Source organism: Oncorhynchus masou, chromosome 25, assembly GCF_036934945.1.
Source record: "Oncorhynchus masou masou isolate Uvic2021 chromosome 25, UVic_Omas_1.1, whole genome shotgun sequence".
Taxonomy (NCBI): Eukaryota; Metazoa; Chordata; class Actinopteri; order Salmoniformes; family Salmonidae; genus Oncorhynchus; species Oncorhynchus masou.
Window position 1 is genome coordinate 42076353 of NC_088236.1, and position 17783 is coordinate 42094135.

The 17783-nt window shown below is 42.2% G+C and overlaps 1 protein-coding gene across 1 annotated transcript in view; it reads right to left on the bottom strand.

Moving 5' to 3' along the window:
* LOC135514375 (mediator of RNA polymerase II transcription subunit 27-like) overlaps nucleotides 1-17783 on the bottom strand; it is a 94204-nt gene that overhangs the window by 37731 nt on the left and 38690 nt on the right. The window contains exon 4 of the mRNA XM_064937817.1: nucleotides 9138-9231. Within this exon, the coding sequence (XP_064793889.1) occupies nucleotides 9138-9231 (94 nt within the window). The remainder of the gene's footprint in view (nucleotides 1-9137; nucleotides 9232-17783) is intronic.

The window sequence follows — 17783 nt, forward strand, 5'->3', positions numbered from 1 at the left end:
TGTCATTTTGTAAACGTTATGCCGATGTTCTACCAAAAAAAAAGAAGACTTGAAATGTTACGCATAGACTGATCTTGATGTCTTAAAGTAATGATGGACTGTCGTTTCTCTTTGCTTATTTGAGCTGTTCTTGCCATAATATGTGACCCGATTCAAGAAACTAGGCATATGTCACAAGTCACGACTTCAGCTGTTTGAACGTAAAACATATTTTAAATCAAAATGCATTTTTTTTGGCAGAGATGCCTTCTCGAACATGTGAACTTTCATGTGCCTTAACATCAAACTTGTATGCCATCTGTAAATACAAATAATATTGTTAAAATTACAAGCCCAGTTGGTTTAGCCACAGAAAAAGTGAGCAACCGTCCCACTAGCCATGATTGGCTGAGATAATGAGTGGGCTGGACACGCCGAGAGATGAGTTTGGATTGGTCTGCCATATATAGCACGTGTCTGTATATTGGAGCTGGTCAGTATGTCTAGGTAATCATGTCTAACGCAGCTTTTAAAAAAAGAAAGTATTGTGTAGTAAAACTGCATAAACCTAATGTCAAGTTAGCTAGCTACATTTTCAGATATTATACATAAAATGTATTTATATAACCCTTCGTACATCAGCTGATATCTCAAAGTGCTGTACAGAATACATTTCAACTCAGTTTTTCACAATTCCTGACATTTAATCCTAGTAAAAATTCCCTGTCTTAGGTCAGTTAGGATCACCACTTTATTTTAAGAATGTGAAATGTCAGAATAGTAGAGCGAATGATTTATTTCAGCTTTTATTTCTTTCATCAAATTCCCAATGGGTCAGAAGTGTACATACACTCACATAGTATTTGATAGCATTGCCTTTAAATTGTTGAACTTGGGTCAAACATTTTGGGTTTGGTGATGGCCACTCCTTTACCTTGACTTTGTTGTCCTTAAGCCATTTTGCCACAACTTTGAAAGTATGCTTGGGGTCATTGTCCATTTGGAAGACCCATTTGCGACCAAGCTTTAACTTCCAGACTGATGGTCTTGAGATGTTACTTCAATATATCCACATAATTTTCCATTCCTCATGACGCCATCTATTTTGTGAAGTGCACCAGTCCCTCCTGCAGCAAAGCACCCCATAACATGATGCTGCCACCCCCGTGCTTCACGGTCGGAATGGTGTTCTTTGGCTTGCAAGCATCCCCCTTTTTCCTCCAAACATAATGATGGTCATTATGGCCAAACAGTTCTATTTTTGTTTCATCAGACCAGAGGACATTTCTCCAAAAAGTACTATCTTTGTCCCCATGTGCAGTTGCAAACTGTATTCTGGCTTTTTTTTAAGGCGGTTTTGGAGCAGTTGCTTCTTCATTGCTGAGCGGCCTTTCAGGTTGTCGATATAGGACTCATTTTACTGTGGATATAGATAATTTTGGACCTGTTTCCTCCAGCATCTTCACAAGGTCCTTTGCTGTTGTTCTGGGATTGATTTGCACTTTTCACACCAAAGTACGTTCATCTCCAGGAGACAGAACGCGTCTCCTTCCTGAGCGGTATGACGGCTGCGTGGTCCCATGGTGTTTATACTTGCATTCCATTGTTTGTTCAGATGAATGTGGTACCTTCAGGCATTTGGAATTTGATCCCAAGGCTGAACCAGACTTGTGGAGGTCTACAATTTTGTTTCTGAGGTCTTGGCTGATTTCTTTTGATTTTCCCATGATGTCAAGCAAAGAAGCACTGAGTTTGAAGGTAGGACTTGAAATACATCCACAGGTACAACTCCAATTGACTCAAATGTCAATTAGCCTATCAGAAGTTTCTAAAGCCATGACATAATTTTCTGTAATTTTCCAAGCTGTTTAAAATGGCACAGTCAACTTGGTGCATGTAAACCTCTGACCCACTGGAATTGTGAAACAGTGAATTATAAATGAAATAATCTGTCTGTAAACAGTTGTTGTAAAAATTACTTGTGTCATGCACAAAGTAGATGTCCTAACCGACTTGCCAAAAACTATAGTTTGTAAACAAGAAATTTGTGGAGTGGTTGAAAAACTAGTTCTAATGACTCCAACCAAAGTGTTTGTAAACTTCCGACTTCAACTGTATGTACTTGGATTTACCAAATAGGGCTATCTTCTGTATACCACCCCTGCTTTGTCAACTGATTGGCTCAAATGCATTAAGGAAAGAAATTCTAAGGCACACATGTTAATTGAAATGCAATCCAGATGAATACCTCTTGATTCTCCAAGTGCAGTCACAAAAACTATTAAGCACTATGATTAAGTTGGTTCTCATGAGGATCGCCACATGAATGGAAGACCCAGAGTTAGAGATACCAGAGTTACCTCTGCTGCAGAGGATAAGTTCATTAGAGCTACCAGCCTCAGAAATTGCAGCCGAAATAAATGTTTCACAGATTTCAAGTAACAGACACATCTCAAAATCAACTGTTCAGAGGAGACTGTGTGAATCAGGTTTTCCTGGTCAAAATGCTGCGAAGAAACCACTACTAAAGGACATCAATAATAAGAAGAGACTCGCTTTGGCCAAGAAACACAAGCACTGGACATTAGACTGGTGGAAATCTGTCCTTTTGTTTCCAACCGCCATGTCTTTGTGAGACGTAGAGTAGGCGAACGGATAATCTCTGCTTGTGTGAAGCACGGAGGAGGCAGCGTGATGGTGCTTTGCTGGTGACACTGTTAGTGATTTATTTAGAATTCAAGGCACACTTAACCAGCATGGCTACCACAGCATTCTGCAGTGACACGCCATCACATATGGTTTGCACTTAGTGGGACTATCATCTATTTTTCAACAGGACAAAGACATAAAACACACCTCCAGACTGTGTAAGGGCTATTTGACCAAGAAGGAGAGTGATGAGTGCTGCATCAGATGACCTGACCTCCACCCAATTGAGATGGTTTGGGAGGAGTAGGACCGCAGAGTGAAGGAAAAGCAACCAACAAGTGCTCAGCATATGTGGGAACTCCTTCAAGGCTGTTGGAAAAACATTCCAGGTGAAGCTGGTTGAGAGAATGCCAAGAGTGAGTTGTGCCATGGCGGAGATCTTTGTGGGCTATACTCGGCCTTGTCTCAGGATGGTAAGTTGGTGGTTGAAGATATCCCTCTCGTGATGTGGGGGCTGTGCTTTGGCAAAGTGGGTGGGGTTATATCCTTCCTGTTTGGCCCTTTATGCTGCATTAGTTTATGTGGTGGGGGGCTAGGGTCAGTTTGTTATATCTGGAGTACTTCTCCTGTCCTATCCGGTGTCCTGTGTGAATTGAAGTATGCTCTCTCTAATTCTCTCTTTCTTTCTCTCTCTCTCTCTCGGAGGACCTGAGCCCTAGGACCATGCCTCAGGACAACCGGGCATGATGACTCCTTGCTGTCCCCAGTAGACCTGGCCATGCTGCTGCTCCAGTTTCAACCGTTCTGCCTGTGATTATTACTATTTGACCATGCTGGTCATTTATGAACATTTGAACATCTTGGCCATGTTCTGTTATAATCTCCACCCGGCACAGCCAGAAGAGGACTGGCCACCCCACATAGCCTGGTTCCTCTCTAGGTTTCTTCCTAGGTTTTGGCCTTTCTAGAGAGTTTTTCCTAGCCACCGTGCTTCTACACCTGCATTGCTTGCTGTTTGGGGTTTTAGGCTGGGTTTCTGTACAGCACTTTGAGATATCAGCTGATGTTCGAAGGGCTATATAAATACATTTGATTTGATATGAAGAGTGTGCAAAGCTGTCAAAGCAAAGGGTGACTACTTTGAAGAATCGTAAAATCAAATATATTTGGATTTGTTAAACACTTTTTTGGTTACTACATGATTCCATGTGTTTTATTTAATAGTTTTGATGTCTTTACTATTATTCTACAATGTAGAATAATAGTAAAAATAAAGAAAAAACATTGAACAAGTAGGTGTCCAAAATTTTGACTGGTACTGTATATATATTTTTGTTGCCTGTGTTGCATGTTATTTTGCCATTATTACATGTCACATATCAGTTTGAAAACAATGTAAAAAATGTAAAAATCATTGAGTTAATAAAACCGCATACAAACTGTCTCTTTTTTGCTTTCTTGAGTAAGGCAGCTCCAAAATGCAGGTTTCAGCCTAGATCAGTGCTTTCTGTGGTGGTGGGGCAGCCAGTGGGATATGCAGAGCGCAGGAGTTCGTAATGTTCTCTAGTTGCGCTATGATTGGCCCAGTGTTCTGTCACTCATGGGGACACTACGTCACTGCAAAATCTACGGGGAGAGCTCGAACATTCAAGCCCCTTGATTGCTGCCATGGAGTTACATTAGAAGTGCCCATCCAAAGCGGCTCAAAGTCATTGACCACAGATCTACCATAGCTTTGATTGGACTGATCATGTGAACATCACACTTTCAAAATCTTAGCTAGCAAGCAGTCATCGTCATGAATCACGTCGACAATCTACTGGCAAATCCTTTTCAAGCCTTGTCACAGAGAAATTATAGATACAACGTATCTTTGCTAATTACAAGTTGGAAATCGCAAATCCAACAATGAGTGGTTTGGAAGGAATCAGTGGCTAACTGCAAGCATTGCAAAGCAACCACTAGCCTGCTTTTCAGCATGACTTCTGCCACGTTCAAAACAAATGCAAACTCAGAACTGGGAGATCTCAGACTTCAGTGAGTTAAAGAGAACTGGGAACTCGGAAAACTGGGAAAATACATTTTCAATGGTCATCCAACTCGGAATTCCAAGTTGGGAACTCGGGCCTCTTTCTAGAGCTCCGACTTGAAGATCACTGAGTCATGATTCGACACCGTTTTGTGCCAGGCCAGCTAGTTGACATTAGCCTACTATCTAGCTACATATTGAACTTCCATCATCTCAGGCCAGAGGCACAATGTATGAATTTATGGTTGGATCATAATCACCGTTATAATCATTGGCCAGTACAGAGAATTAAGTAAAACCACAAATCCAAATTTCCATCCATGGCTAATTTAGGAAAGGAACCATTTTAGCTAGCTAGCCTGCCACCAGAGGACAAAGACACAACTAGATGCAACAATTCAAGTTCTGTGAATGACCTTTTACGTCTTATACTAAAATGGATTAAAATAATTTCCCCCCTCATCAATCTACACACAATACCACATAATGGCAAAGCAAAAACTGGTAAAAAATTCAAAATAAAAAAAAGAAATATCACATTTACTTAAGTATTCAGACCCTTTACTCAGTACTTTGTTGAAGCACCTTTGGCAGCGATTACAGCCTCGAGTCCTCTTGGGTTTGACGCTATAAGCTTGGCACACCTGTACTTGGGGAGTTTCTCTCATTCTTATCTGCAGATCCTCTCAAGATCTGTCAGGTTGGATGGGGAGCACAGAAATTTTCAGGTCTCTCCAGAGATGTTTGAGCCGGTTCAAGTCTGGGCTCTGGCTGAGCCACTCAAGGACATCCAAGTTGTCTTGGTTGTGTGCTTAGGGTTATTGTCCTGTTGGAAGGTGAACCTTCACCCCAGTCAGAGGTCCTGAGCGACACTCTGGAGCAGGTTTTCATCAAGGATCTCTCTGTACTTTGCTCTGTTCATCTTTCCCTCGATCCTGACTAGTCTCCCAGTCCCTGATTGGTGGTGTGCTGTAGAGATGGTTGTCTTTCTGGAAGGTTCTCCCATCTCCATAGTGAAACTCTGGAGCTCTGTCAGAGTGACCATCGGGTTCTTGGTCGCCTCCCTGACCAAGACCCTTCTCCCCCGTTTGCGGAGTTTGGTTGGGTGGCCAGCTCCAGGTAGAGTCTTGGTGGTTCCAAACTTCTTCCATTTAAGAATGATGGAGGCCTCTGTTCTTGGCGACCTTCAATGCTGCAGAAATGTTTTGGTAGCCTTCCCCAGAACTCTGCCTCGACACAATCCTGTCTCGGAGCTCTACGGACAATTCCTTCGACCTCATGGCTTGGTTTTTGCTCTGACATGCACTGTCGTGGGACCTTAAATAGACAGGTGTGTGCCATTCCAAATCATGTCCAATCAATTGGAATTTATCACAGCTGGACACCAATCAAGTTGTAGAAACATCTCAAGGATGATCAATGGAAACAGGATGCACCTGAGCTCAATTTTGAGTCTCATAGCAAAGGGTCTGAATACTTATGTAAACAAGCTTTTTCAAGCCAGATTTTGTACATGATTTTTCTGACATGAAATTGTTTAGTGCAAATCCAACTGTTGTATTCTAGGTACAGTACATGAAAATATGGAGCTGACAATTTGTAGGCTAATTCAAAATGTCAAATACATTGGGTGAAGAGAGATTTGTACAACAATGTTTGCAAGTCAATTTCTTTTAACCAATGGGAACATTCATTGCATTTCACATGCAGGCCGGTGTATTTTACAGGAAGGGAGCTATAATCGTCAATGTCATGATGTCCAGTTGCTAGAATATTACATGGGAAATTCATGCTTAGTGTATCATTTACAATGTTATAATGCGTGTTACTGGTGATTTCTATCCTTTAGTGGACAAATTTCACAACTTAATTTCCTCAACACATTCACAAATGGTGGTTTTGATCACAGTTTTGAGGTTTAGGTTGATTGATGTTCATAGCTAGCTAGCAGCACAAGCAACCAAATCTCTCTTCAACCACCATCAACAACAACATTCTCTGCAATCTTTCTCCAGGCCATTGACCTTATGATTTTGTCTCTGTATTCGAGCAAAGCGACATTATATAGAATTTGAAAACCAAGACACAGTGATGATTGGCTTTCCACCATCTCTATTGGTTGTGCATGCCCAGAACTAATGACAGGTGGAACTATGTTTCAGGAACAGAGAGATTTTCAAGCAAACATCTGCTCCACCTGTCGTGTGCAATTTGCATAAAGTAGAGAAGAGCTGACTTTGCGCACTGCCCCAATGTATCAAATGTACATGTAACCAAAGAAGACTTTCATGGCTAAATTTCATGGCTAAATTATATTTTAAAAACTGATGGAAGAATAGATGCACAGGAAGAGTGGACGGAGAGAAGCAGGTGAGTGATAGCTGGAAGGGGATGTGGCTGGCTGATCATAGCTGCCGTGCGTGAGATGTGAATAGATGCACAGGAAGAGTGGACGGAGAGAAGCAGGTGAGTGATAGCTGGAAGGGGATGTGGCTGGCTGATCATAGCTGCCGTGCGTGAGATGTGAATAGATGCACAGGAAGAGTGGACGGAGAGAAGCAGGTGAGTGATAGCTGGAAGGGGATGTGGCTGGCTGATCATAGCTGCCGTGCGTGAGATGTGAATAGATGCACAGGAAGAGTGGACGGAGAGAAGCAGGTGAGTGATAGCTGGAAGGGGATGTGGCTGGCTGATCATAGCTGCCGTGCGTGAGATGTGAATAGATGCACAGGAAGAGTGGACGGAGAGAAGCAGGTGAGTGATAGCTGGAAGGGGATGTGGCTGGCTGATCATAGCTGCCGTGGGTGAGATGTGAATAGATGCACAGGAAGAGTGGACGGAGAGAAGCAGGTGAGTGATAGCTGGAAGGGGATGTGGCTGGCTGATCATAGCTGCCGTGCGTGAGATGTGAATAGATGCACAGGAAGAGTGGACGGAGAGAAGCAGGTGAGTGATAGCTGGAAGGGGATGTGGCTGGCTGATCATGGCTGCCGTGCGTGAGATGTGAATAGATGCACAGGAAGAGTGGACGGAGAGAAGCAGGTGAGTGATAGCTGGAAGGGGATGTGGCTGGCTGATCATAGCTGCCGTGGGTGAGATGTGAATAGATGCACAGGAAGAGTGGACGGAGAGAAGCAGGTGAGTGATAGCTGGAAGGGGATGTGGCTGGCTGATCATAGATGCCGTGCGTGAGATGTGAATAGATGCACAGGAAGAGTGGACGGAGAGAAGCAGGTGAGTGATAGCTGGAAGGGGATGTGGCTGGCTGATCATAGCTGCCGTGGGTGAGATGTGAATAGATGCACAGGAAGAGTGGACGGAGAGAAGCAGGTGAGTGATAGCTGGAAGGGGATGTGGCTGGCTGATCATAGCTGCCGTGCGTGAGATGTGAATAGATGCACAGGAAGAGTGGACGGAGAGAAGCAGGTGAGTGATAGCTGGAAGGGGATGTGGCTGGCTGATCATAGCTGCCGTGGGTGAGATGTGCGTGACTTTTGAAGTGGACATTTCTTGCCTCGAGTTTAATAAGAATAGTTGTTGCTTCAAAAAATGTAACTGAATTTATAAACAAAATTGACTTTGTAACATTTTTATAGCAGGCGCCAGTTTGGTTTCTTTAGACTTGTAGGTCCGAAATATCTGGTAATATCATATGAAACCGTACTACAGTATTCTAAAACGTTGGTATCATAATGATCATAACGTTTTGGTACCATGATATTACTGTGGTACCAGCATACCGTGCAACACTAGGAGACACACACCTGTCAGTAATATGTGGACATGATTTTGAACATAATCATCATGGTAGGGCATTTTCTGTGGTAAGAGACAATAAGAAGAGCAGCTGTGTAGTTCTGTGGTATGTTTCTGTAGAGCAGCGCTCCACCACACATCCCAGGGAACCATGTTAATAATTACAGGTAGTATTAATATTTAACACGACAAGTCTTCTTTGAATCCTTAAGCACTTTGTTGAAATAAAACTTGGAGCAAAGCAGAGCTGAGTGAGAAGCTAGTGTTGGTCAGACGATTGAAGAGGTTTCTCTATATTCTACCTCTTGCATGAACAGAAGTCGTACAGAAAGTACCCTTTCATCTGCACTGTACATGACAATCATTGGTTAAGAAACTCAACCCAGTTCCTCCATCATGGTTTTCTTGTCAAAGAATGTACACATAATACTAGCTCAGAAGTTTTATATATTTTGGCATTCATGGTCAGCAACCTGCACTTGGCCAAGGCACCCACCATCCCGCTATCCGATGGAGGAAAAACTGCATGCATATCTTGCATTTCAGTGCTCTTTTGTGGATATTGTTGACACCATGCAAATATCATCTTGGTCAGCTTGTTTATATATTTATATTGGGAGGTGCCCTCCAAATTTCAATAATTGTTCAAATGTTGAAAGTGAGCGAAGCAGAACGTTTTGAAGCAGAGAAGTGTTGGATGCCCGGTGGTGAGGAGGAATCTTACCAGAAGTACTGCCGATGTCCCATTGGGTCGGAAGAGTTCAATCGACATGTCTGGGAACATCCGGCCGATCCTCGATATCACGTCATCCACATACCTGGTGGAGGAGAAAGTCAATTTTGGCCTTTTGGAAATGAACAACAAACAGGTTTCAAACTACAGCAATCCACAGTCCTAGAAAAGCAAAATGTCCTGCTGTGTTATTGACGTGTAGAGTCTAAACGGTTTAGGTCACGTTTCTTTTCTTAACAAATATTTTGGATGATTTACACTTGAAATGATTCAACATCTGAAGCGCAGTTGAATCAATGTTTTCCTCATGTTAATCAATGGTTTCAAAGAAACAAATTCCCAACTGATTAACATTAGTCTGATAATACTAATGACCCACATCAGCCACTCACCCATCTCTAATCAAACAAACACGTGACGCATGCACTCACACTTCTAACTCTACATAATAGTAGCCTTACTGGCCAGGCTACTCTGTCATCTTGTAGGATCCTTGCTCCTTCAGAAGGCACACGACAGCAGCAGCAGCTCTCACATCAATGCCACAGATAGACAGACAGTCATGGCTACGAGGGACAGACACTGAGCTTTAACAGGGTTTCTCAATCTGGTTGACCCGCATACCTCCCAAACATCAATCCACTTGCACCCTTAAACCTTTGCCAGGGGGACCCTGTTAACTGTCAGCGCTGCTAGGGATCATTTTTAACCTGGACTGCGAGGCCACAAGTGCTTGCATGCTAATCGAAATATAATGAGAATCTTGTTAGCCATGAGCCATCGACAGACCTAAGGATGTCATTCAAAATAGACATGAAAAGAAAATCTCATATTAAGAAGGACTTTAAAAGTCATACAGAAGTCAAGAGACCCACAATTACGTAATTACCATTTTTGACCAACAAGTACAGAAGTTCACTGGTGTGTTCTCGCACACCGTAACCACATGCACATCAAACTTTAGGTCTACATTCTCACTATATGCATTGGGATGAACATAGGCAGTAGAGTTGTTAAATGGAGATTCAGAACTCTCAATTGCCGGCCACTGTAGGGTGCCAGACTGCCAGACAGTTACACGACAAGACTTGTTCTTACATTTAGCTGCTTAATAATTCATCTTGAGAGTGAAACTCGTTTAACAACAACACAAAACAACACATTTTCACAGATTCAAATCAGTGTAGTAAATTCAAATCTCCCTAGGTGTTGAAGAACCTACTTGGTATTCTGGGTTAGGAGTTCCAAGTTCCGGTTCCAACCAAACCGAGATATTTAAGTCTGACCAAAACATTCCTGGTACATGGTTCAACATTGAGAACTTCAGTGTAACTACCCTGTACAGAAACAACTACCTCCATGTCTTAACCTTAGAAGAACAACACTTGGATGGATGGCTGCATCCAGTCCCCATGTAAAAGTTCACTTCCCTAAGTCAAACCCTGCAGCATGGGGATACTCATTTAGAATAAGCCTAAGTACTTGTTATGAAGCTGCTCCTTAAATACAAAACGAGGATGGGGTTGAGAGTGTCAAATACAGATATCTTTTTGTTCTAATACTTGTCATCCTTTTGCTTCTTCTTAATCTCACTGAACACTAGACTACACATAGAAGGGCACTGGTCTGCATTGCGTTTTCTCTTTGAGCCTGTAAGTTTGTAGGCAAAATGAAGATATGGAATAGGGGAGGTGGATGGATGTTTATTGAGACTACGGGTGATATTTCGTGTCCATATCATATCTCATAACTTTTCTTAAACTATTTTGGAGATCATTATTTATGTGTATTGGGAAACTGTGAGCTCTGCCATGGCTGTAGTGCTCACAACTAGAGGTCGACCGATTAATTGGAATGGCCGATTAATTAGGGCTGATTTCAAGTTCATATACCAATCGGAAATCGATATTTTTGGGCGCCGATTTGCATATATTTTTTTTATACCTTTATTTAACTAGGCAAGTCAGTTAAGAACACATTCTTACTTTCAATGATGGCCTAGGAACTGTGGGTTAACTGCCTTCTTCAGGGGCAGAAGGACAGATTTTCACCTTTTCAGCTCGGGGGATCCAATCTTGCAACCTTACAGTTAACGAGTCCAACGCAATAACGACCTGCCTCTCTCTCATTGCACTCCACAAGGAGACTGACTGCCTGTTATGCGAATGCAGTAAGCCAAGGTAAGTTGCTAGCTAGCATTAAACTTATCTTATAAAAAAACAATCAATCATGATCACTAGTTAACTACACATGGTTGATGATATTACTAGATAATATCTAGCGTGTCCTGCGCTGCATATAATCTGACTGAGCATACAAGTATCTAAGTATCTGACTGAGCGGTGGTCTCACTCGCTCTGAGCCTTGGGGTGGTTGTTTCCCTTGCTCTGCATGGGTAACGCTGCTTCGATGGTGGCTGTTGTTGTTGTATTGCTGATTTGAGCCCAGGGAGGAGCGAGGAGAGGGACGGAAGCTATACTGTTACACTGGCAATACTAAAGTGCCTATAAGAACATCCAACACATAGAAATAGAATGAATAGAACAGACCTTTAAGTTGGAACCATAGAAATCCTATTAAATTACTAGAGAGGCTATGTCACAAACACTCAAAGTTCCAGAATAGTCCCAGTCGGTATTAGATAGAATGTTACAGCCTCGCCCGCATGTGGGGTAAAACAACCTGCGGTTAACCCCATTGGCTCACAGCAAAAACGTTACCCTTTTCAAAACACAATTATCTTGTTGTCTGCTTGTTTTAGTCAATTACAAAACTACATTTAAGAAAAGTACATGTCTAAAGATGACTTTTCAACGAGGGCTGTGCCGACATGGCCATACTTGTACTCATATCCGCAAATTGACAGTTGATAGTCGGATCGGATGATACTCATGAATGAAAAAAAGTGTTTTAATATTCCTAAATAGATTTTGGCAAAATACCTCCCTGCAGGTTCTCACTGCAAAATAGCTGCAGATTAGGAGCGGCACATGGAGGGGTGGGTGGGTGTGTATGAATGTACAGTACCAGTCAAAAGTTAGGACACACCACCTCATTCAAGGGTTTTTCTTTATGTTGACTATTTACTACATTATAGAATAATAGTGAAGACATCAAAACTATGAAATAACACACATGGAATCAAGTAGTAACCCAAAAAGTGTTAAATCAAAATATATTTGAGATTTTTCAAAGTAGCCACCCTTTGCCTTGATGACAGCTTTGCACACTCTTGGCATGTGTGTCCAAACTTTTGACTTGTACTGTATGTATGTGTGTCTGTCTGCCCTCAACTTGCAGCAGACAGCCAAGTTTGCTGTCACTCAGTAATAATTAGCATCTCTTTTTTCAGATCACAGATAATTGCAAAAAAATGCTCAAATCATAATCGTATCCAGAAAATTGCACAGACACTTGTTTTGTCCGAGCACTGGGCACACACCCGTATTTTCCACATTGTCTGCTCCCGAGCGACCTCACTCCTTAGAAAAACGTAATATTAAAGGGCTTCGCTCATACCCCTTTTCCATGACGGTGCTAGCAGCCACGTGAGTGAGTGCTAGCTAGATAACCAAGACCAACAACACAAACAAACGGACTATACAGCTACAAGTAATGAGCGGAGTTTCAAACAGACTAAACAAGTTAAATGTCTTACTTGTGATGAAATGTTTTCCACACACATAGCTACTTGTACCTACTTGGACACAGTGTCCCACAGTTCCCACGTCAAATAGCCTGAAGCCAAATAGCTCTTCTCACAGGCTCAATTTCCATATGAGGGAGCATTGTGAACCGTAGTTTGGAATTTTGGAACTGGTTAAATGTACATCAGGGATGGGCAACTGGCGATTATAATTACTAATTGGGTTCATGTCCATTCTAATTCCTAACTCCATGGTTGGAACCTCTAACTCTGCCAATTTGACTGATGATTATACTCGCAATGGCTGCCTGGTATTGTGATGCAATCATTTCCATGGTAATGTAGAATGATAATTCAAATGATGTTAACTGATGTGGCTCATGCAATGGAATGTATTTTTTGAGATGTCATTTGAGTTGAATCAACAAATCACAGCACATATTTTTGCACGTACACTATATATACAAAAGTATGTGGACACTCTTTCAAATTAGTGGATTTGGCTATTTCAGCCACACCCATTGCTGACAGGTGTATAAAATCGAGCACACTGCAATCTGCATAGACAAACATGGACAGTAGAATGACCTTACTGAAGAGCTCAGTGACTTTCAACATGCCACCTTTCCAACAAGCCAGTTCGTCAAATGTATGCCCTGCGAGAGCTGCCCTGGTCAACTGTAAGTGCTGTAATTGGGAAGTGGAAAAGTCTAGGAGCAACAACGGCTCAGCCGTGAAGTGGTAAGCCACACAAGCTGACAAAACGGGACCGTCGTATTTTACTTCCTGCTTTGCTCCTATGGGTACACCTCGCAATGGCCGCCAGTCAACCCATTATGCCATCATTGACTTGAATGGGGATGCCTGTTCTAAAAATTATATTTCAATTCCAGCACATGCAGTCAGGGTCAAGATATTGAACTTAAGAAGCAAAGTGTCATTGGCCACATCATCATGATGATGTGTTTTGCATCATATGAGAACTTGACTGGTGACATGCAAAACATGCTGGTACTGTATCAACAGTGGACTAATTGCAAAAATAGCAAAAAACTGTTTTTAAAACAGCAAAAGTGAGTGAAATTTCCCTTTAGAATATCTACAAGTCATTTGGGCTTCTTTGTATTAACCTTGTAATTTAAATGCAAAGTTAATGAACACTCTAAGGAAATATGGACATAAAGGGAAGTTATGTTACATAGTTTAAGAATCCACTGTGAAGAGTGTCTTGAATGTGAATGCTCCAGATTACCATTAGGAGCCGCTGAGCAGGTGAAAACCGTCAAAAAGTCTTTGAAAAGTGATCTGCGAGTACCAAGACAAATCGGATCTAGCGCTGTTTCATGACGGCGAATTATAACAAAGAGAGATGACAAACAACAACTGACAGACTGGTATCAGCTTGCCAGAGTGTTTGGGGATGGAGCCTAACATTTCTCTTACACCTGCAAACGTTGCAGTTGATTATGAGGAGTGGTCAGATATTCCCTCGCTTGTGACTGCATGGCTCACTGAGATGAATACTGATAAATCAGAGCCGTCTGACTTGCTGTTCAGTCTAATCAGGGATCACTGATGACTGAAATTTCATCCTCCTCAACTCTACTGTGTCGCAATGCAGCACCGGAAACAGGATGCCCAGAGCCAAACAAGCATCTGCATGCCAATGACTAGGCCTTAATTCACTAATTCAAACATTTATGAATTATTATAGTATAATCTGCATGACAAATATATCCAAATATCACCTGAATTAAAAAAGAAGTGGACGGTGTCTGATCAAGTCAGTTATCATGACGTTGGCCTGGGGGTAGGTTTATGACAGTCATAAATACCTCTTCCCCCCCTTTTTCCTCTCTCTACACTACTGATGTTACATTTGCAAACACCTTGGTTAACATAGAGATTCTGGGAACATCAGAAGGTGGGGGGAAATGAACTATATTCTGGTAATCTGACCAATTGAACATATGCGGTGGTACTTAATGAATATGATGTCAGTTTGTTTGTCATCTGAGACATTCTCATCAATGGTAAGAAGACAAACTCTACAGTGGAAAGTCTACACATCAGAGTTATCGGATTCACATGGAATTGTTGTTCAATTTAAATGTTTGAATATGAAATTATTTGTGGTAGCTACAGTCTTGTCCCATCGCTGCAACTCCCATACGGACTCGGGAGAGGCGAGAGCCGTGCGTCCTCCGAAACACAACCCAGCCAAGCCACACTGCTTCTTGATACAATGCCTGCTTAACCCGGAAGCCAGCCGCACCAATGTGTCGGAGGAAACACAGTACACCTCGCGACCGTGTCAGCATGCATGTGCCCGGCCCGCACGATGGGACAAGGACATCCCGGCCGGCCAAACCCTCCGCTAATCCGGACGACGCTGGACCAAATGTGCGCCGCTCCATGGGTCACCAGGTCGCGGCCGGCTATGACAGAGCCTGGATTTGAACCAGGATCTATCGTGGCACAGCTAGCACTGCGTTGCAATACCTTAGACTACTGAGCCAAAAAGATAACTTTTTAAATCAACTTCGACAAGCTTACCCAAAAGCAGCAAAAAGTAAGCCTGTTTTACATTTAACAGCCAATATAATGCCAGACGAGAAGAGGAAAAACTACCCATTTTTAGAATGTTGTGTTGTGGAACGAATAACTAACTGAAGATGGGATGGCCCGGCATTAAAAAAGATGACAAGTGCAGTTGAGTCATTTTCCACAATAAAATTGATTCTTTACAACGTGATAAAACGTTCCCCATTCAACCCAACGTCTGCAGCAGAACATGCAGTTAGAAGCGGAGGACAAGAGAGAATGGGGGACTTTTTCCCCCTTTCTATTATAATGGTGACCGTGGTCATACGCCTGACAAATAACCGGAAATTCCATGACGGTCACAGCCCTACCATTAGGAAGTTATCACCCCAGTTACAACGGGATGTTACATTCAGAGACCAATGTGAAAAATGGCTTCTACATGTGTTTGGGAAATGTTCCACCTCCTATGTTAATATGCGAGTGGGGCCTGTGAGTTTGTGTGATGCTTGTGACAGGGCCAGACCTAAGAGAGAAGTGCAGTGGGGATGGCTCCTAATCAGTCCGCCAATTTCCCGGCGGCATCAACGGCCCCCCCTTCTGTGGCTGTAATGCCCCCTGAAAAAAAAATGCCTTGCGGCCAAAGTGGCCGGTGTGCCCTTGGGCTGAATATAATAATTATAATTCCCTTCTCCCAGTTGCCATTCGGTGTGCTCCGAAGCAGCTCTCACTCACACGGCTCTCTCAGATAGAGTATTGAAATTCTTATTAGCCAATGCCAGTCACGTGATTGGGTCGTTCTCACAGGCATCGCAACTCCAAAGTACAAGTGAAGACTGGACACGTCGGGGATGCAACAGCGCGCATCCTTCTTATTGAATTCCGAGGCACACACTGAACTGTCCACATTTACTTTTCCTCAGCCAACAAGATGAGTAACAAACAGTAAAATCACTAGCGTATGCCAATCTACTATCTCCCATAGTACAACAGTTGACCTATTCTATTGGTCAGCTTGTCATTCTGTGTGAGAAATAAATATTCCTAACAGACTCTGGGACAGTCATACAACCACTGCACATATATATATATTTTTAAAGCAATGACGCAGATGCAACAAAATCAGGACGTTTAGCTTAAAATGCTGATAAACTATTATTTATTCACATTATAAGCGCAGCAATGTATAGTAGGCTATACACGCAAATGTTACAAAATGCAATTAGCGAGAAAACATCATCGTTTGTAAAAGCGCACTGCCAATGTGAGCTGTTTCATGGGACACAAAGGAAAATATCCTTTAGAAATTTAGAAAGAGGAAGATCTAAAGATGCAACAACTTGCATGGGTTGTTAATATGACTAAGATTGTGTCTTTGGCTGATGGACAACAAAATAAAGTTGATTTGAAAACTAATACAACATGAGAGAAATACTTTTTCAATGGCATTTGAGGAAGTGATTAGAAAATAAATCAACATTCCTTTGGTCGGGAATTTGGCTAGGCTATTTTGAAACAAGGTAAGACATGCCTCCTAAAATAAAAAAAACATCCAGGTTTTAAACAATTATGTTTATGGTTAAATGGTTTAAAAATGATGACTGCCTCTGCTCAAATTGCAATGTGGGTGATGTTGCGGTACACAACAAGCACTGTCATTTCTCTCTTATCGGAACAAACAGTGCCTCAAGTATGTTGACACAATCAAGCATTTAGGCGTTAATATTAATTATACTACATTATATTTATCAAACATGACTGGCGTTTAGCACATATACAGTATATGTAATTAAAAGTCTCATTAAACTTTGGCTATATTTTCCGGTGCCTCTCATGTCAGCATCGGTGTGGACATGAGATGCTGTAGCCAATACGCATAGTCTATCACCTACACTTTGACATGTAGGCAAATTATTCATGTACATTTACATACACATACATTTTAAAAATACATTTAATTTGTTATTTTGGTTTAATGGCCTTGGTGCCCTAGCAGATGGCCTTGGTTCTCTGGCAGATTGGGCACCTCTTGAAGGCCAAATGGCCTTGCCCCTAAAATCACAAATTCCAGGCTTGCTCCTAATAGATCTGCTTAGCCTCTCTGTTGATGGGAATGGGCAGGCCCAAGCTGACAACGCCACTTTGAATCGATGCTCCAAGGACAAAGGCCTGTGTCCCCGGAGTGACGAACTGATCGCCGTTGGCCAACAGACAACACACCCAGCATGAGTCACTCCAAAGTGACCTTGCACCGCGCAAAGTTTCCTGGTGACTTTCCAGAAGCACAGGCAATATCCCCATATTATTATAGTGGTACCCTCCCAAAGCAAGAAATAATTTTATATCAGTTAGTTGGATTAGCTATCAAACTTAGTGGTCATCAATTTGTCTGGTCTTTTAACAATAGAGAGCACAACTGCTCTAATTTGGTCACTGCATCTCTGGAT